The sequence below is a fragment of the Mixophyes fleayi genome, chromosome 10 (assembly GCF_038048845.1).
Source record: "Mixophyes fleayi isolate aMixFle1 chromosome 10, aMixFle1.hap1, whole genome shotgun sequence".
Taxonomy (NCBI): Eukaryota; Metazoa; Chordata; class Amphibia; order Anura; family Limnodynastidae; genus Mixophyes; species Mixophyes fleayi.
Window position 1 is genome coordinate 23,056,266 of NC_134411.1, and position 21,739 is coordinate 23,078,004.

General features: G+C 42.7%; 1 protein-coding gene across 2 annotated transcripts in view; it reads left to right on the plus strand.

Annotated features, from left to right (window-relative positions):
- The window catches only part of QSER1 (glutamine and serine rich 1), a 56,640-nt gene extending 35,254 nt beyond the window's left edge, over window positions 1–21,386 (plus strand). Inside the window, exons 4-13 of one of the 2 annotated variants that reach the window (XM_075188054.1) lie at window positions 914–4,507; window positions 9,341–9,600; window positions 10,810–10,926; window positions 12,196–12,329; window positions 13,125–13,339; window positions 14,445–14,585; window positions 15,033–15,130; window positions 17,449–17,601; window positions 18,973–19,068; window positions 20,065–21,386. In XM_075188054.1, coding sequence (XP_075044155.1) covers window positions 914–4,507; window positions 9,341–9,600; window positions 10,810–10,926; window positions 12,196–12,329; window positions 13,125–13,339; window positions 14,445–14,585; window positions 15,033–15,130; window positions 17,449–17,601; window positions 18,973–19,068; window positions 20,065–20,205 — 4,949 coding nt within the window. In that variant the 3' untranslated portion in view covers window positions 20,206–21,386. The remainder of the gene's footprint in view (window positions 1–913; window positions 4,508–9,340; window positions 9,601–10,809; window positions 10,927–12,195; window positions 12,330–13,124; window positions 13,340–14,444; window positions 14,586–15,032; window positions 15,131–17,448; window positions 17,602–18,972; window positions 19,069–20,064) is intronic. The other variant, XM_075188055.1, reaches the window with a different exon arrangement.
- Window positions 21,387–21,739: the final 353 nt, after the last annotated feature.

The window sequence follows — 21,739 nt, forward strand, 5'->3', positions numbered from 1 at the left end:
TACAGAGTACTGCTTGAAGTGGCTTTAATAACCTTGCATTATGTTTTGGTGAGTGCAGAGGATCCATGTCCAGACCAAAATAGCCAACCATCTTGCCCAAAGTAATAGATCTGCAGGGGTTCCATGCTGTGGACCGTCGCAGTTCTGGAGATAATTCAGCCCTGCTGGTACATCCGCTCCTATGATTCTCCAATCACAGTCTATAGAAAGTCCAAAGGAAATGGCTCTGTGCAAAGTTATCAGCTTGATGCTAATGAACAAGCCTTAGCTGCAATGGTGTCGGCATCTGTGGATGGAGATCTCCTGCATTAACTATACCACATTCATTTCTGAAAATATTTCTAATGATTTGGGTGATTAGTGAAACTAAACTCAGACTTCTACAGTATGAGACATTTTATATGAACATGTGAAAGAGAAGAGGTCAATGAATATTCAGTATTGATTCAAATCGCTTACATTCTCAATCTTTGCCTACTTAGGGCTGACATAATCTCTCTGAATGTGATGGGTACTATATATCAAGAGCAAAAACATTTTAATGATAATGGAAGTGCCCTCCTGATATTTTTCAATGTTTGTGTGCAGAAAAACTGTTCAAGGTATAATTGGAAAAAGTAGCTCAGTGAAAACATAATGTGATTTTTATATGTGGGAACTGACTTTTTACAGAATTCTGACAACATGTATTAGGCAACTTCTGACAGTTCATCAAAATATGTTTGTGTGTTTAAAAAAGAACTAAGATTTGTTTTCTGATAATTTAGCTATCTGGTGAGCATCTATACTGTGCTTTACTGTTTTTTGTTTTCAACCTCCGTTCATTGTGACATTTAATGATTTGAAAAAAAAAACTATCTTCCAAAAAGGTATTTAATTAGGTCTTTTTTTCCCTTATTTCATCTTTCCTCAGATTTTGACTCTGTTTCGTTGTTTCCAGGCATGCATTCCTCAACAGCAACAGAACTGTTTGTTACCGGAGCACTTCAAACTACTGGAACATTTCCAACATCTGCTCTCTCAGCCTATCAGCACCCAAATACATTTAGCTCTAGAAACTTTGCCACAACCCCATCCTTAACCCTGCAAGATGGGACTTTCAGTGCTACAACCAATGGTCTGCTTTCTCCCCACGACCCTTTGCTGCAAATCAAGACATCACAGACTCCTACTGCCTTGACGTTTGAGCGTCTGGGCAGCGCTGTGCTAAGTACCAGCATACCACAGTCCTCAACATATCGGTCTGCCCAGGAATCTGCGCCACATCTCTTGCAGCCCCAGTTCAGTTTGTTGCCATCTGCACTTGGTGGGACCCAGCAGACAGCTCAGCCATATAGTACATCGGTTTTCACTGGTTCTACCGCCTCCATTGAAAGAGCACTTCAAAGGGAATGTAGTGTTATAAAACACCATCAGAGGCCTTCTAGTACGCAGTCTGTACAGGCACAGATATCTGGTACTCAGCATTCCTTGCCCAATTATTTAGTAACTGCAAGTGGAGCTGCTTTGCAGGATACATCGAGACAGTCAGCTCTGTTATGTGCTCCTCTTGGAGCTCTTACTCAGGTGAGCAATGGTGGACCAGTGCAGAAGACTCCTCAAGTTTCTGTAGAATTATCTCAATCTTACCCATCTGTTATACCATCCCCTGGTTACCCTCCCTCTTCTACAAAAACAAAAAACTGCCCTACCAAGGCTCCCCCAAGGTCATCAAAGACCCCCAAATCTCAGAGTGTAGCTTCTCCTGGGCAGACCCAAAGTTATACCAAGTCTTCTCAGAACCAGAGTTCTGTCATTTCAAGCCAAGCACAAGCCTTCTCCACAGCACAGCTAAGTAGCCTTCTGCCCGTAAGTCAATCTCCGAACTATGTTTCAACGCAGTCCCCGAACCTGCCATCTGCTAGTCAATCTCAAGTCTTTTCAACAATCAAATCCGAAAAGCTGCCTCCACTGTACAAACCACTGACTGCATTCTCTAGCCAATCACAAACCATAACCTCCGGCAGCCAGACACTAAGTTACTCATCGGATCAGCCGCTTACGCTGTCTTCAGTTTCAAGCGATAACTACTCTGGTCAAACGCGAGATTTGTCTTCAGCTAACCAGACGCAAAGTTATTCTTCCAGTAACACTCAGGGTTTAACTCCGGTCAGTCAATCACAAGTTAGCTATTCATCTCAATCACAGGTGATGTCGCCAGTAAGTCCTTCAGAAAGTTATAATTCAGGACAGAACCTACCACTAGCATCTCCATCTCTTCCATTCTCAGCTTCCTCCCGCGGACAGAATTTGCCTGCCTCGAGTCCGACTCAAAACTACATTTCTATGCATTCATCCCAGAACTCGCAGGACTCTACGTCCCCACAATCACAAAAGTTTTTGCCAACTGTACCATCGTCCTCATTCTCATCACCGCCACACTCGCAAGCTTTGCAGAACAGTAGAGCCGCCTCAGACTCCAAGTCCTATGTGAAAAGGAAATCTGAAACCAATCTGTACGCACCAGTAAAACAAGAGGATAAATTTCAGATTCAGGATTTACAGGCATTACAACAGCAAAATAATATTGAATCCTCTACCCAAGGTCTAAATGATGGAGAAATGAATTCTCAAGAGACAGCTTACAGTGTTTCAAAGGCTGACGACCGATATTCTCAAAGTGTTATCAAAAGCAATTCTCGCATGGAAGACCAAGTTCTTGGTCTTCAGGGGCCTAAAAAAGATGAGCGAATGATGAGCCCCGTGGGGCACATGTCACAACACGTAGGTCATATAAACCATTCAACTGGCCACGATGCTAAAAAGTCAACGGACTTGATACAGTCCACACAAGTAAGTGCTAAAGACTTGAGTCAGCATAACATGTTGCACAAGGTGCACGAAGGTAAGCTTCCGGAGCAGCCAAGCACGTCCCCACAGCTCCAAGCTGTATTGAGACACCCTCAGCATCTTCAACTACCAGGCACACAGGTACTTCTAGATTCAGATCTGCAAATCTTTCAGCAGTCTATTTTACAGTCCAACTTGGCGCAAGCCAAGGCGCCTACATCAATGCAACGGATTCAAAGTCCTCAACACGTAGCGCACCAGTTTCTTCAAATGGATGGACACATTATCCAGAGCAACGGAGGGCAGCCTCAGCAGTCGCTCCACTCTCAAGGCTCGGACGGAATAAAGATGGACACCTCCGACGGAAAGCATTTGCAGCCACACTTGCATTCCAAAGATTTTGTCCAGAGGGGTCGGCTAGACTCAAAGAACCAATTTGACTCTCTCAACCCAATGTGTTTTTCGGAGACCATGTTGCTCAGCGATGATAGGAACTTTTTGTCTCATGTTGATGACATATTAGCAGCTACAGCAGCTCAAGAGTTTGCCAAGTCTTCTAGCGGGGATAATTTATCCATAAAATCTGAGGATTCCAAGTCCCGTTTTCAGTCCCTGAATATGAGAAATATGCCTACAAACTTCACACCTGCAAAACAGCAGCATAATCTAAATACCCTTTCATTAAACGGTGGCCAAACGGCAATAAACCTTTCTACTGTGTCTACCACTCATTCCAAAAATGTAAGTCTTGATCAAAACCGCATTCAACCTTTAGAGCAAGATTTGCCAAGTGGCATGGGTTCACCAGTGCTCGGGACCAGCCAAGACGACCATGAGAAGAATTCCGAGTTAAATAAGCAGCAGGAATCTAAGGACACTAATGATGTTTCAGAAGAAGGCAGAGATTCTGAATATTTGGCCAGTACTAAAAGCCTCAGCGAGGAGAGTGCAGCATCTGAAGGAGACTTCATCATGGGCAGAGGAGAGAATTCGGCAGTTTCTGGCCAAGTTCAAGGCCAGCACATGTTAAAAACTGACCCTCAAGCCGGAGGTAGCACCAGTGGCCAAATGGAAGAAGACTGCCAAGATCTAGCGCAAGAAGGCTTTCAAAAGCTCAAGGGAAAAGATAAGATGACAATGAAACAGTTTGCAGAGGATGAAAATGGAAATCTCAAGCAAATGAAACGGAATGCGCAAATGAAGCGTCCGATGTCCAAAGGGCCGGATGTGGGGATGCAGTATTCCTCGCATGTTTCTGAAGGGTATTATGATACCTATCAGCACCAGGAAAGAATGAGGCAAAAAATAAAAGAAGTGGAAGAGAAACAGCCGGAAGTAAAGACTGGGTTCATAGCGTCTTTCTTAGACTTCCTAAAGACTGGACCAAAGCAGCAGTTTTCAACTCCTGCTGTGCGTGTGCCCAACCGCATCAGAAGGCCGTGCACCCCGGTGATCAAGTCCCCGTGCCCAGGTCCACTTTCTCAGATGCAGTCTGCAGGTTCTGAGGTTGGCAGCTCTCCTAAAAAGCCTGAGGATGAGTTTAAGAAGAACCTGGAGGCGCTGCCCTCTTTCTCGTCGGATGACGACGATTCCGTTGGAGGCAACAATGATCTGCAGAAGAGCATCTCCACGGCACTGTCTGCCTTGGATGAGAATGGAGATAAAAAGAATAAAGCCGGTGAGTTTATACCTTTAACATTTAATTTGTGTGTATTTAATTTCCAGCTATTTATTGATGTCCAACAACATAGGCCGCCACCACCCCACAAAAGTCCTGCATATGTATTTACGCTCCTCTATGGGGATCCAATGCTGATATGTACGTACAGTTTGTGTTTATGTTCTGATGGCCATAGCTTCCATATCATTTTTTTTTTTTTGCCCAGATTCCCCATCAGAAGGTATAGACTACTTTCTGTTGTTGGTGATCTCTACATAAGAGATCTAGGAGCGGGAACGGAAATAATAACTCCTTTAGAAACCCGTAACCCTCACTGCTGGAGAAACGTCAATCTGCTTTAAAGACATTTATTAGTGTGTGTATGTATATATATGTATATGTATGTATGTGTGTGTGTGTGTGTATATATATATATATATATATAATATATATATATATATATATATATATATATATATATGAGCTAATTGTGGCATTTAACACAATGTATGGTGTCTGTTTGATAGTCTTAAACTCCCTCCTTTCTTCATTCTTATTGCGCGTTCCTGCCAATTGTGTTAAAAGTACATTGCCATCGGCTTTTTAGTGCAGGTGGTAGTACAGCCGCATTAAATACTGTTTAGTAAAATGAATAAGAGTGATTTCCAAATCATGTTTGTATAAATTCTGATGCATAAAATTGACTAAACAAAATTCTATATGTAACCTGTGCCATGAAATAATAATAAATGGTAGGATATGTTACACTTGTTATTATACCGCTTTTATGTGTAAATGGATTCACCTGACTGATACATGACACACTAGGGACTAGATTTACTAAGAATCGAGACTGGTGGCGGTTTTGGGCTTTAGTAAATAGCCGAAAAGTGGCGGTTTGAGCAAACCGCCCTTTAGTAAATCTAGCCCTTAGGCATTTTTGCCAAATCACGCATGCAGACTGATGATCTCTTTTCTAAGTACTTGTTCACATGCATAGCTGTTTTATTGATGTATTGTAGTAATTTCCAGGCTACACAGTATAAATTTTCTTGCACAGAACAAATTCCTGAGTTCTTAACCTGTGAAAATCAAGGTCAATATTTCAAATATAATTTTATTGTGTTTATCTTCAGTGATCAACTGGACTCCACGTTTTCAACACTTTAGAAAGTTTGCTTAGACTACCAGTGTTGGCTAACCTGTGACACTCCAGGTGTTGTGAAACTACAAGTCCCAGCATACCCTTCCAGCAATAAGCTGCTATATATTGGCAAAGCATGCTGGGGCTTGTAGTTTCACAACACCTGGAATGTCACAAGTTAGCCAACACTGGGATGTACAGTGTTTTAATTGTAAATAAAATGTTAAAAAATATTTTTATTCTCTGTGGGAACAGTCAGATCCCAGGAGCCAGGTAGCTAATGTTTCTGGTGGTGCAGAAGTTAGGGACTAGGTATTGCTTTACCCATCACCTACAGTTAGTGGAGGCAGCCCCCATTTGTGGGTCAAAATACACGGGAACACAGTCTGATTCACTAGAGACCGGGGACAGCACTGAGAGTGCAGAAGTCGGCTCAGTAGGGGGCGGGTGACATCGCTGTCGGCTCAGTAGGGGGCGGGTGACATCGCTGTCGGCTCAGTAGGGGACTGGTGACATCGCTGTCGGCTCAGTAGGGGACTGGTGACATCGCTGTCGGCTCAGTAGGGGGCGGGTGACATCGCTGTCGGCTCAGTAGGGGGCGGGTGACATCGCTGTCGGCTCAGTAGGGGGCGGGTGACATCGCTGTCGGCTCAGTAGGGGGCGGGTGACATCGCTGTCGGCTCAGTAGGGGGCGGGTGACATCGCTGTCGGCTCAGTAGGGGGCGGGTGACATCGCTGTCGGCTCAGTAGGGGGCGGGTGACATCGCTGTCGGCTCAGTAGGGGGCGGGTGACATCGCTGTCGGCTCAGTAGGGGGCGGGTGACATCGCTGTCGGCTCAGTAGGGGGCGGGTGACATCGCTGTCGGCTCAGTAGGGGGCGGGTGACATCGCTGTCGGCTCAGTAGGGGGCGGGTGACATCGCTGTCGGCTCAGTAGGGGGCGGGTGACATCGCTGTCGGCTCAGTAGGGGGCGGGTGACATCGCTGTCGGCTCAGTAGGGGGCGGGTGACAACGCTGTCGGCTCAGTAGGGGGCGGCTGACATCGCTGTCGGCTCAGTAGGGGGCGGCTGACATCGCTGTCGGCTCAGTAGGGGGCGGCTGACATCGCTGTCGGCTCAGTAGGGGGCGGCTGACATCGCTGTCGGCTCAGTAGGGGGCGGCTGACATCGCTGTCGGCTCAGTAGGGGGCGGCTGACATCGCTGTCGGCTCAGTAGGGGGCGGCTGACATCGCTGTCGGCTCAGTAGGGGGCGGCTGACATCGCTGTCGGCTCAGTAGGGGGCGGGTGACATCGCTGTCGGCTCAGTAGGGGGCGGGTGACATCGCTGTCGGCTCAGTAGGGGGCGGGTGACATCGCTGTCGGCTCAGTAGGGGGCGGGTGACATCGCTGTCGGCTCAGTAGGGGGCGGGTGACATCGCTGTCGGCTCAGTAGGGGGCGGGTGACATCGCTGTCGGCTCAGTAGGGGGCGGGTGACATCGCTGTCGGCTCAGTAGGGGGCGGGTGACATCGCTGTCGGCTCAGTAGGGGGCGGGTGACATCGCTGTCGGCTCAGTAGGGGGCGGGTGACATCGCTGTCGGCTCAGTAGGGGACTGGTGACATCGCTGTCGGCTCAGTAGGGGGCGGGTGACATCGCTGTCGGCTCAGTAGGGGGCGGGTGACATCGCTGTCGGCTCAGTAGGGGGCGGGTGACATCGCTGTCGGCTCACTGGTTCTTACTGCATTCTCATGAATATTTATCCAGCCCACAAAATGGCTGCCTCCACTGCATAAATTATAAATGCACTTTAACCCAAAGTCATCGTTTGTTCTCCTTTAATCACTTGGTCTGACTACTGGTAGCACGATTTCATTGAAGCCCATGAATTATCTTATTTTAAAACTTTTAGTGTAGTTAAGCTCCCGCTGAGGCATATCTGTAGATTAATATGATTTTATGTGCTCCATAACAAATACCCAGATGTTTTACTGAAGATTAAGGCATATAATCCTACTTTTTAAAAATGGAATATTCATAATTTAATCTGTGACCTGGATTGTCTTTTTGACAATGACTGTACTGTTGCTCGGATGACAACATGCTGGGGATAGTATGTAAAGTTACGGGGGTAGCTGTGTATATAGTGTATGTGGCCGAGGATTGGGCATGTTGCATATGGCAATGTGAGTGGACCAGTTTTACCTATTCATATTTATCTGAGTAGCTGAGCGATTTTCCTCCATTTAATCCTAGATTCTATTCCCTTCCCTGAGTTATTTTGGAGATTAATTAGTGGAGTTCCCTGCAGTTAGGTTATTAGCTGCCTTGGGTAACCTGTAGTAACTGAGGAATTTAGTTTTAGCTGTTAGGACACCCAGCTCGTAGCGGACATTCCTGAGCTAACGTCTGCTGGGTATTAGAGGACCATGCCGTCTGTCCAGCTGACAAGTATCCAAAATCGGTGTTTAAATGTACTGTTCATTATGTAATTGTTTTTATCAATTTAAACACTAGTTACCCAAAGGAACAATGAACTGAACATGTTAAAATAAATATGCAGCCAAAATAGGTAACAATTTAAGGTCATATTGCCAAAATCTGACTGTAAACTATAATAATTTCTTAGCACTATAAACCAACCATAATAACGATTGAAAACCCGGGAACTGCTGCAATTTAATTTATCCTTTATGAAAGTAAAATAGGCGCACACACAGGGTCTGATTTTGAGTTGAAAGACTATTTGCGCTACATAAAAATGGGACTGGCGTAAAATTGTTCACACTGCCATATTTTGAGTTGAGTATGTTAGGCTTGTGGCTCCTCGCATGTCAGGGGCTTTCACGTGCAAGTTCAGTCCAGTAAGAGCTTGAAGATGTGAGTTAACCACACACTTAGGTGTGTTCAATTTCGCCTTACATGCATCCTTAAGCTAGGCCTTTAAGAAGGCAAATCTCTTGCACATTCCATAGGCCTTGTGTAAGTTTCTGTGTTGATCATGATGATCACTGCCGCTTCTTTGTGAAGGACTTATCTGTACACTAGATTTCAAGTTGTATGTATCTTGCGATATGTGCAACTTAATACGATTTGATACATACACAGGGGCAGGGTTAGTGATATCACAGTGACTTGGTCTTAGCTTTTTGTCCTCTATCTGATCCCATCAGAACCATGTCCTGAAGATATGGCAGGAGCTCCAGCTATCTGTAGTTTAGTGGGGTAGCAATAAAATGCTGGGAGTTTCACAACTCCTGGAGAGCCACAAGTTGTCCATGCCTGGTCTAGCATATAGTAGTCAGCCTGTGGCTCTCCAGACATCGAGACACTATAAGTTCCAGCATAGCACTGTAGAGGCCAGAGTACCCAAGCCTGAGCCTTCATCTACAAGCTGTACTACTCAGCCACAAGCTCATTGGTGACCTAGATTTATTGCAGCAATACATTTAGGAAGACTGTCTTTTTTCATAGTTATATCACTGTGCCAGTAGGCTCCGTTGTTTAATTACTGTTACAGCATGAAGCTAATACTGGTAATAACTCCTGTTACTTGTCAGTGGTACCCGTAAATCAAGGGTAAACTGTGAGGTTAAACCTTCCAGGGAACAGAGCCAAGAAAATATTAACACATGGCAAATATCAACGTAGAAGAAATTGTTGTAACAAGTGGGACCACGTCGGATATAGAGCGTTCATTTATCTAATTGCCTTTCATTTCTTCCGAGAAGGAGACAAGACGGCAGCGTCGGGAAAGCAGGACTCTCCTCCCGTTTCTTCCCCAAGGAACGCTCAGGATAAGTTGAAAGGAGCAGAGGGCCAGAAAACAGCCCCGAGTGAGCCCGCCCAAGCCGAGCAGCTGGCCAAGTCGCAGGAGTGCATTGCAATTGAAGGCTTCACAGACGATGAAAACATGGAAAGTGGGGGAGAGGGGATTTACAGGGAGCGCGATGAGTTTGTGGTGAAGATTGAAGACATAGAATTGCTAAAAGTACGTTTCTTATATTGTATTTGACTATAAACCCTTAATTTGTCATAATTTAATCCACCTATAAGTACCATGGATTAACATAAGATGTGGCAGTTTTTATGTTGAAATGCTATTGATACTGGTTATTTCAAAAATCTAAAAAAAAATATATATATTTTATTCTCTGAGTATTCATGTTAAAATAATTAATATCTATATTTATGGTGTTTTTAGTTCTTTCACACTGTTTGTGCTATCAAACTGGAATGGAGCTATATGCAGTAAACCTTTATATTAAATAAATGAAGGCTTTGTAGCTTGCTTAAGGGGTTTTCTACATTGGGACAACTTTAATTGATTTTGACCTTGCCCATCTGCAGCCCTAACCAAATTCAAAGCCCTGTATTTCTGACTGACCTCTGTTTTTCACCTCATCATCATCAGCTATTTATATAGCGCCACTAATTCCGCAGCGCTGTACAGTGAACTCACATCAGTCCCTGCCCCATTGGAGCTTACACAGTCCGAGAGAGACGAAGGTCAATTTGATAGCAGCCAATTAACCTACTAGTATGTTTTTGGAGTGTGGGAGGAAACCGGAGCACCCGGAGGAAACTACGCAAACACGGGGAGAACATACAAACTCCACACAAATAAGGCCATAGTCAGGAATCGAACTAATGATTCCAGCGCTGTGAGGCAGAAGTGCTAACCACATAGCCACCGTGCTGCCCTGGCCATTTCTATCATTCAGACAAAGTTGTTTGTTTTCATTGCCTTTGGCTGAAACACATCTTCGTGCATCGCTCAGTGATATCCCCAGAGCGATCTTGTTGTGTCCAAAGACAATGAAAGCAACTTTATCTAGGGAGCAAACTAGGATGCGCAAAGATGCTTCTAGTAAAAGTCGCAAGTGGGCACCTGCATAGCAATACATTAAAGTTGTCTGAAAGTGGAAACCCCTTTAATTTATAGTATTTCTAGTGTCATGGACTTTTCCTCCCTGTCATAAATAATCCTTGGTGTATCTATTGTAGTATTGTGTTCCATATATACTTATATAATGTGTAACACATGTCCATGTTAGTATTATCTGGTAAAACTCACTTTAATAGTGTTTACTTGGATCAGGTTCTGGGCAGTTCAGTTATTGAAAACAGTTGTGTGTACTTAATATAGTAACTTTTTTTTATCAATCAGTCTTTTTTGTTGTTTTGTTTTTTTGTTTAGGAAGCATTGCGTACGGGCAAGGAGCCCCCAGCTATTTGGAAGGTGCAAAAGGCCTTGCTTCAGAAATTTATCCCTGAAATTCGGGAAGGACAGAGGTCATTTGCTGCCACTAACAGTGTAAGTTCTGCATTTAGATCAGTGTTGAGCAAACGATGGTTCTCCGTCAGTTGTGGAACCAACTGTCCTTTTATACCCTAACCAGCTGAGGGGCACAAATGCCCTAAGACTGCGCTAGTACCAAACCCACTAGACCCGGTTTGCAATGATTTTGGTTTGATGAAGTGAACTCTCAGTAATTCTCACCCAGGGTGTCTGCCATACAGCTGGGTGTGTATTAAAATATGTAATCAAAAGGGGACAGCTCTTAAAATAAGATGAAAATGCAATTAGGATTATTTGGGAGCTATGTTCTACTTAATAAAATAAATTGGTATTCTTCTGGGTTTATTGCGGTGTTTTAATATAAGCATGTCACAGAAAAGATGAGTAATGTGCTATTTGTTTCAGAATGTTTCATAACACCAAAAAGGTTTGGAACCAGTGAACTAAATTATTTCTGATGATGTGTACATTATTGTGTTGGAGCAGATAAAAATAAAATATATAAACTTTTTACTATTTGAAAATACATGAGTTCCCTTCCCCTCCTTTAAATAGCATATTAAGTACCTTTTTAAGCATGCATCTAATTTTTCTTCGCTATCCTCCTACAAATCATTCATCTGTTCAAAAGCTCTTTGGTTAGCAAACAAAAATGGCTGCCAGACTCGCATTCAGTCTCCTACAGAGACACAGGCTCACGGCTGTCAGCATGAGATATGATGGCAGAGGAGTCAGTGCAGACAGAGCTCAGTGGGACGTTCCAAAACCTCTCTGCTCACTCCATCATGTGCCATGTGACTGTGGTTGCCCTGGTAGTCCAGACAATAGTCTTAAGACACCAGCTTTTAATAAAATGGTATGCTATATGCCCATAAATATTAGTTTAGGCTACAAAATTGCTGCCACCAGTGTGTGTACACCACATGAGATCTTAAAAACTATCCTAAAATCTTACTACTTCTAAAATATTTTTCTAGAGTTGCTGTTGAACAAGGGTACTATCATGTCCAAAACCTACTTAAATGCAACATTGCTGCTTAGTAAAATACATGCCTAACTTGATGTATGAAGATATGATCACCTGGGGCAGGCTTCCATTGGCGTCTCACTGATTTATTTTAACTTTGCCAGTGCAGCAGCGTGGCATCTCCCACTAATGTTATCAATATACATACTAGTTTTTCTGTGACTGGACCTTTATCAAGTTAAGTTAACTGAATTATCTTACTTCTAACTCAAAACAATACCCCTTTAACGCGTTTCACCATTTCTTCTATTGAACAGTATCTTGGCTACTTCGGAGATGCCAAAACAAAATATAAGCGAGTGTATGTGAAGTTTGTCGAGAACGCTAACAAAAAGGAGTATGTGAGAGTTTGCTCACGAAAACCTAAGACCAAGGCTCCGCCGGTTCCCAGGTACCTGCTCAGTCGTCATGTTGGGATGAGTGTATCCAATCGCTGTCTTTGTTTCAGAAGATGAAGGAAGAGCTTTGGTTCTAATATAAACATTGGCTTGTAATGGATAGCTAGCAAATATAGAAAATGGGTATAAATCTCCAGGGCTGCCTCTTCATAAACCGTATCCAAGCCTATACTAGGAGATGTTTTATTTCTGTTGGCACAATATCAGATTTGTTTGCTCTCTTCTGCTCAGAAGCCGGTGTTTCAGCTCCCCGCTCACAGTGGCTTACAGCATCTACGTGAAGTGTCAAGCAATGGGGGGAGTGTCAAGCAAGTGTTTGCTGCTGGTGTTGGCAGCAGAGCTATTATCCTTGCATGAACTAAGAGGATTACTTGTGAATTGTCTGTAAAGATATTTTAAGAAACAAAAGTGTTCATGTGGGAACATCGGCCTAGTTATATTATTATTGCTCGTGTTTTGCGTGTCTCTAAATCTAGAATTTTCAGTCCAGTAAAAGTGTGACACGTCCCAGTGATCTCAGAAAGACTTCAGTGCTAAGGTTACTATGCCTAAATAGCTTCTCAACCAGTTGACCCATTTTTGCCTGGTCTCCATGATTTTTCTTTGTTTGTGTAGACTTCAGGCAAATGTAGAGGGCGGTCAGGCTGCGGAATACATTGTTCATCTCGGTGATTTGTGATTGGAGGAGGAGTGAGCCACTGAGGGCACTAATGTACATCCTAGAGATGGGGTTGTACTTTAACATAGCTTCTTGTGCTGACATTCGTTTCCTCAATTGTTTCCTTCAGTAGAACCACTCACACGAAGGTCGGCGCAAGTAACAAAGCGTCCGCCGAAACTCCTCCGCCGAAAAATGCACCACCAAAAGTCGTCTCTGCAAAACCAAAAGCCAAACAGACGAAGGCGAAAGCTGAACCTCCACCAAAGAAGAGGAAGCAGTGGAAAGAGGAGTTCTCGTCTTCTCAGTCAGATTCCTCACCAGACATGCAAAGTGACGAGGAAGGTGAGCCTGTAACCCTCTGTATTCTATATCCAAATGTCAGGTTGTGTCTCTGCCGACCAGGTCAGTTTTCAGAGACTCTTGCATGTGCCAGGATTGCACTTAACTTACATGAAGGGCAAAAAACAATTATACTATAAAAATGCAACAATTACAGCATTACCGGCTGTTTTTGTTTGTTTTCTGTGTTGTTTATTTGGTTTGCAAAATCTAAATAAAGGTATAATATTTACAGAAATAAATCTCATAGTGAGATTTCTCACATTTCCACAGCATCAGAAGATAGCTGTATTGGTTTTAGAAGAGCCTATTTATGATTTTAGGAAATATAGGTGAAGCCCTGACATTGTCACCAAACTTTTTTTTTTTTGCCTCCCCCTCCTTCCTGCCTATACTTCCCTGTCGTTATCAGAAACCCTGCTTTAGAAACACTTTTTTTCTCCAGAAACAATTTTTCCAGCCTCCTCCTCTTTCTATAGATTAAAGGCATTCAGTGGGGATCAGAGCGTTGGTGTTGCAGGATCTCCTGATGGGGTCTTGTAGCTGATATTAAATCTCACGGGTGTGGGAGTAGAGATTAAGGGTATTGTTGGAAACATTTAGTATTTTGATTTAATGTCCTTCATAGCAGACTTGCACTTGTTTATGTAAGGGACCTTAAGGGAAGCATATAGGCCTTAAGAAGATAATAAATGACCCACTTTAATTATCTTGGGCCTGATTCATTTAGGATCTTAACTTGAGAAATTTCTTATTTTAGTCTCCTGGACAAAACCATATTACAATGCAAGGGGTGCAAATTAGTATTCTGTTTTGCACATAAGTTAAATACTGACTGTTTTTCATGTAGCACACAAATACTTGATAGCTTATTTGTACACTGACATTTAAAGTTGATATTTGTGTGCTACATGAAAAAACAGCTAGTATTTAACTTATGTGCAAAACAGAATTCTAATTTGCACCCCTTGCATTGTAACATGGTTTTGTCCAGGAGACTGAAATAAGAAGTTTCTCAACTTAAGATCCTTAATGAATCAGGTCCCTTGTTCTTATTTTGTGCCCTGTGGGTTATATTTTAATATGCCCGTTCCTGTGTCTCTTCCAGAGTTCGAGCCCCCACCACCGCCAATTGTAACTCGCTTCTTAAACACGAGAGCCATGAAGGAGACGTTCAAGGGATACGTTGAGCTGCTTGTTGGAATTGCGTTGGATGCTGACATGATGCAAAACCTGGAAAAAGATAATGGTAATCTGGTTTATACTTTCATGCTTGTAATCTGCTTGTCTTTGGTAATATTGATGTACACCCAGTGATATTAAAATCTAATTAAAATAAATAATTTCTTCCATAACAATCAATTTGGTCGAAATAAAAACAACAGATCTGATTGCTGACGAAGTTGTACATATCGGATCTGTAGCGACATAATTAGTGCAACTATTGACCGCACATAGTGTCCGATCCGAACGCTCTGCCATCCTAGTTAGTCACCTGATCCATCTGACGTACAAGCTACACCCTACTGCCTGACTGTGTGTCTGGATCCAGGTCTACTAAGGGCAGGTGACTGGTACACATACAGTATCACGTCTCTGAATTCATTATTTGTATGCGACTTAAGAGATTGTCCTCACCAGCGTTGCCGATTTGAGCCTGCAGACACTGACATTGCTGAAATGTTTTGTTTTTCAGATGACGCTCTTCTGCCACACATGAGAAAAATAGAAGGTATGTTAAATGAGAACAGGAGACGACTGCTCACAAAACTACAATTGGATCAGCCATTAAAGGTATATAGAATTGTTTCATTATTGTAAACCTTGGCTTTGTATAGAAAAGCATGCATCATCATCACCAGTTATTTATATAGCGCCACTGATTCCGCAGCGCTGAACAGAGAACTCACTCACATCAGTCCCTGCCCCATTGGGGCTTACAGTCTAAATTCCCTAACATGTACACACACACACGTCTTACACAAGAGACGGAGCGAGAGACTAAGGTCAATATGATAGCAGCCAATTAACCTACCAGTATGTTTTTGGATTGTGGGAGGAAACTGGAGCACCCGGAGGAAACCCACGCAAACACGGGGAGAACATACACACTCCACACAGATAAGGCCATGGTCCGGAATCAAACTCATGACCCCAGTGCTGTGAGTCAGAAGTGCTAACCACTGAGCCACCGTTTTGCCATGCATGCAATTAAAAATACTAGAATGTAGCCCATTCGTACTATACTTGCGTGTCTGTAGATGTTTCACCTCCTGGTTGATGTGGCCGCTCGTTCATCTCCCTTTAGGTTGTGTACATGTTACACTTTTCAGCTAACTTTTTTTAGTTTTATTTGAGCTTGTTGAGTGCAGTTCAGATCGGACGTCTAATGGGGCTAATTGCACTCTGTGATGAAGTACCACAGAAGCCTGTAACTGTCATTGGTCAAACTCAAAAAAGGGTGTTTTGCGTTCAGTGCAATGTTTACCACATTCCGTGTGTACAACTGAGAAGCGCCTCGTGTACGCAATCTCCACATCAGAGCATGAAACGTGTCCATGGTTCCAGGCTTCCCGCATGTTTAATGTCGTATTCCATGTCCCACTCGGAACAAGATTCTGCACTGTGTTCAGAGACTGTTTTGTGAGTTGTAATTTTTGGGTTGAGATGAAAATGGCAGAATGCATGTGATGCTGTAGCCGATTATTCCCATCTGCTAAAATGCAAATTTGAAATCAAACAGGGATATGGTCTTCACCTGTAGCCACTGTTTATACAGGTATCTGTGATTTCACCACATTAATCACTAATGGAATGTTCATGCATCATGTGTACAGTGGTCACAGATTCTACTGTGGTCTGAAGTTCTCCTTTATTACCTCTGTGGAGGGAGGAAGTTTACTACTCCGAAGTAGAGGAAGGAAACGAGAACTTGAGGTGGTCGGGACCAGTATCGGTTCTTCATGTGGCCATTTCAGCAGCACTTACAAGTCAGCTTTAGCATAGTTTATTAAAGCGTGTGTAAACCTAAACTACCTTGTAATCCAGCACAAAATAGTCCATTAGATGCTTGTCATTTATTGTAGTCTGTGTCTAGCTGAATGCGTTGTCCTGTTATGGACCGTTTTAGGCTCTAGAACAGGTCTGTCCAACTGATTACCTGCGGGCCAGGTGTGGTCCCTATATATTCCTAAAAACTTCCATAGACTCCTCTCTATCTCAGTACTGTAGGCAGCACGGTGGCTTAGTGGTTAGCACTCCTGACTTACAGCACTGGGGTTATGAGTTCAATTTCCAACCATGGCCTTATCTATGAGGAGTCTTTATGTTCTCCCCGTGTTTGTGTGGGTTTCCTCCGGGTGCTCCTGTTTCCTCTCACACTCCAAATACATACTAGTAGGTTAGTTGGCTGCGATTAAATTGACCTTATTTTCTCTGTCTGGCTATGTGTGGCTTAGATAATGTAGACTGCAAGCTCCAATGGGGCAGGGACTGATGCGAGTGAATTCTCTGTACAGCGCTGCGGAATTAGTGGCGCTATATAAATATATAATGATGATGAATGGGAACCATCATCTACTAATCATCTACACCGGAGGTTCTCAGCAGAGGCCACAGTGTAACGTATGGATGTTATTTTGGCCCCTCCTGCAAACCTTTTTGCATGGTGTAAATATATAGTAGTTACCTCACCCATGGTCCAGCATGGATACAAAACCAGATGGAGTAGAAACAAAGAAATGTTACATGTAAATCTTTCTTTACAAGAACAGATTAACACCTACCCCTTAATGTACATAGAATCCCTTAACTTTACATACAGCCCAGTAATGATAAGGATGGGTTGATGAAGGTGCCTTGTAATTTGCTGCTAAATGTTTTTATGAATGTTTCAAGTAATGTGTGTGTATATGTTTATTGGCACCTTGCACTATGTATGACAAACACATTTATAACCACAGTAATAGCAGCTATTATACTGGTATGAATGAGGTCCCTGCTCCTTACAGTCTAGAGTGTGTAATGATGACCAGTTGCCTTTGTCTGAACTTATGGGATTATGAAGTTGTATTTCTGCTGACTTATCGTTCATTCTGATTTTGGGCTTGAAGAACGCATTGGAAAACTACCCAGATATAACCACCATTCATCGCGATGCAAAAGGCAAATCAGGAGGAGCTGCGGTGTGTAAAATAAAAGTACACGGCAAATGGTACAACAAGAAGACCATGCGACCCACTAAAACAGCTGCAAAGCAGACACAGGTACGTCCCGGAACACAGCGTAACCCGACGCATGATCCTGTTATATAGGAATGGGGCACTGTGGTGTTCTCATAGGCCTTATGTTGGACGAACCAGAATATCACAAATTATGCTCTGAAGGTATTGGTCCGCTGAACCGTATGGAAATTACATTTTTATACCTGGTAGAGCACTTGGCATATATTTAAATATACATAAGCAAATAAATGAGACTCTAGAGAATGCACATAAGCAGAATCCATATTTGTATGCCGCCCTTAATTAGGTGGATGGTTTCGGGTAAGTAAGGTGCTCAGTTTCAGTTGTGTTTTTTTGTAAGTGATTGGTGGACTGATGTGATGCTGGCGCCATTACCGTTGTTTACCATCTTCCCAACAACCACCATCAGTGAAGGATCGCTGCGTTCATGGCTATAGTGTGTACAGTTGATGTGCGCTGGCCTAGTAGGGGTCAGTGCTCGCTATGTCACTGCTTGCTTTACAAACCTTTGGTGAGCAAGTCCCGAGTGCACCACGTGAAAGGTGGACACTCAGACTGAGTTCTGTTGGACCTTTGGAGATTTGTAATCGTGGCTTAGACTGACTGTCGCGTTCTATCATGCTGTCCCGCAGTAAATAATTTCACATCTCCTCCATAGAGTACAACAGGCCAGGCGACTAATTGCTGTAGCAAGACAATACCCTGGCAGGAAGCGCTCTGTTGATCTGTGTCATGAGGTTTGCTGGGCAGCATTCAGCACTCACATTATGTCACTCTAGTGGATACAGAGCTGCTGTGTTGAGCTGTAGAGACTAGCACTATATGGAATAGATCATTTCCAGTAAGAACGAGAAGTTACCTTGTGAATAAATGATGGTAACTCATAGAGAACGGTGCTGTATTTTCTATGTAATGAATTTCCCGTATAGACTAGCCCTCAATGTAATGTAGCAATAACATTGTGTCTTATAATGTAATGTATAATAGAAAAGGGAGAACATTCAAGAGCCTGAACTAGTATCTCTGCAAGTAGAATTCTTACGTGTCAGCTGAAATCATCAGCTCTATATTCGGCATTTAAAAGCTTTTATTAATGTAAATGCTCCCTGCAGATTGCTGAATAAAATAACCAGTTATCCCAGGTGTCTTATTTATAGGAGAAGTCTGATGACTTCCAACTGCCCACAAGTACCTGCAGAGTATAACCATGTTGTTCCCACAGTTATCTGGATATCTCATATATTGTTCCAGCTGCACAAAATCAGATCATCTGCATGTGATAACCTTTTTACATAACGCATCATATTTTAATGTACTATCTGCCTAGGCTGCTTTACTTCCTTTTTGTCATTTGTGACTGATTACTATCTCTTCATCTTTGTCTTGCAACAGGAGTTCACTGTAGATCCAGAAAAATCCCAGCTGTGTTCCCTATATCACGCACTCCACCATTACAAGTATCACATATATCTTATATGCAAAGATGAGGTAAGTGCTTGTTACCCAACCCTCGCTTCTTGCTGGGAAATCAGAGCATTTATTAGCAGTCAGATTTCTGGTGACATAAGGTAGAGGCTACTACCCATCCCCTTCCTCCAATCTCTGTAATGATACAAAAGCAGACCCCAGATCTCTGGAGCCATTCAAATGCAGAGCCCCCCTCCCTAATAGCTATGGGTGTAAAAATCATACGTCAATCTGAGGGGGCGATCCAATTAATTTATTTCTCCTGTTTATCCCATCAGTCTCTCGGCATGCTGTACAGGTCACATGACAGCATCCTGCACTCTGATCTGAGAATGGCTGGAGCTATACACCAATCATAGTGTGGGGACCAGTGCCATCCACCAATCGGTGTGCTACTAGGTGTGACACCCAGTAACTATGCAGACGAGCTGTCACTGACAGCTTTGGAGCGCTCTCGCACGACCTTCTATACAGGGGGGGGGGGGGGAGTTCATTTGGCCGCATTACTGCCAAAAGTAACATATTACGACGTTACGGTAATAGTGCACGTTATTACTGTTAATGCAGTAATTTCACCATCTGCTTTTTCTGCGAGCAGAAAGTAGGGTTAAAATTACTGTATTAACGGTAGTACATTTATCACGGCGCTATTCTGGGGTGAATTGAATTCCCCCCCCCCCCCAAAAAAAAGCTATGTAGGCAATGTGCTGCACCTCTCTCCGACACCTCCCTGGTTTCCTCACCAGTGTTTTCATAGAGGAAGCATACATGTTTTAACAAGTAATCTATATTTAATTGAAGGAAGCTTAAAAATATTAGAAAGAGCAGCTAAGATTTGTTTCAAGTCTTATGCACAGGTAACTTTTCAGGGAAGTGACTTACGACTGCTACAAGAGGTTGCAATTAATGCATACATGTGATTGTACCACTAGAGGGCGGTGTTGAGCTTACTATACAAAATATTTTCCTGGATCACATGTTCTATCAGTTACCGTCTATCTCTCAACTTTTTTCCAGGTTACCTCCGTTCAGAAATCAAACCGGGACCTACAGCAAGTGGAGCTTATTAGCCACTGTCTGAAAAAAATGAAGTGGGTGGAGGATCTCTTTGAAAAGTTTGGAGAACTTTTGAGCCGGGTGCAACAGACATGCTCTTAAGACCTGGACCTTTTTCTCTCTCTTATTTTCTTCTCCTCTCCCTCCCTCCCTTCAGTCTGTGACCGCTCTCCTTCCAGTATATCACCCCCCAGAGCATTAACATATTGAAAGAGTAGACAAAAGACTGTAATGTCCACTATACATGTCTGGCTAGTCTCGGCAGACTGCTGGTGAAATGCTTTGTCTCCCATCCATGGATACTATGCTGGGAAGGAGTAAACACCCAGGGAAACCTGGCCGACAAACAGCACGTTTTTACCCTGACTTTTATTTGTTTTTTGTTTTTGTTTTTGTTTTTCCAATGAAACAAATATTGTTTTATTTTTCCTGGCAAAAAAAATGATACAGCATGCACTAAAATATAGAATGACTTCCTTTTGTTACTTATAGCGTTAACACTTAAACTGCTTTACTACAATTTGTTTTTCCTGCCTCTGTAAAAAAAAAAAAAAAAATTGTTACTCCTCTCCCTCACCCGTCTTTCTTCCATGCTCAAAAAAACGTAAAAGAAAAAAAAAAAAAAAGTTTAAGGTGGAGGTACAAGAACAATATTTGCATTTATAATTTCCAGAACCACCCCATTTAGGATATTGTACATTTTGTAAAACAGAGTTTTGCGATACATCAATTTAAGATAGCCACAGTGATTAAAATAGTAGAAACAGATCATTTATGCTTTACGGACTCTTTTTACAAGTTTTCTTTTGGTTCAGGAGACTGGACGCGGAGTTGGTGCAATCCTTTGACTGCTTTTTGTGTCAAATATATTGTAATGGATAAAAAACAAACAAAAATGACATTAACTATTTTCCCTGTTTTGAAGAAAACTATTTTCCTTTATACTGTGTTTTTTTCTTTACAAAAAAAAAAAAAAAAAGTAATCAATTGTACATTTATCTCACGAATAGTTGTATTTTTCACAGAGAAAATATTGTGGTTAAAATTCTGTTTCCTGGATCTTTGTAATAACACACCTCCCCTTTTGTTTCTCAGTAAATCCATTTTCATGTTGATTTCAGATTGTATGCAATATCTCTTAAGCAATGCTTCTGTCCCCTCCCACCTAGATGTTGGCTACAGTTCGGACCAGCATATGTATAGCAGGTTACTATATAGTTTTTACAATGTAGACAATGCAACCGATTTTCTGATCCTTGGAAATAAATGACTTACTTAACATGTATTTGATTAATGGCGCATTGATTACCAAAAAACTCTACAAATCTGTCCCTCTATGTACTTGTGCCATGTGCGGATCATACTTTATTGAATGTAGACTACCACTTAACCTAATATAGGTTTGTTTAATCTTCAAATGGTTTGTTGCGTTACCCGCTGGAAGAAGCCATTTTTTGAGGTGAACCACTGTATGGCAGTGCGGCCTGTCTTTCCAGTGGGAACCGGTGATATCGCTGAATAGGCTGCATTCTCACGGATATTGGGGTCACACCAGAGAATGGCGGCATCCATTGTGTTGTAGGCGACCGGTCCCCTGTAACACGTGATAATCCGTTATATCAAGGCAAAATATCAG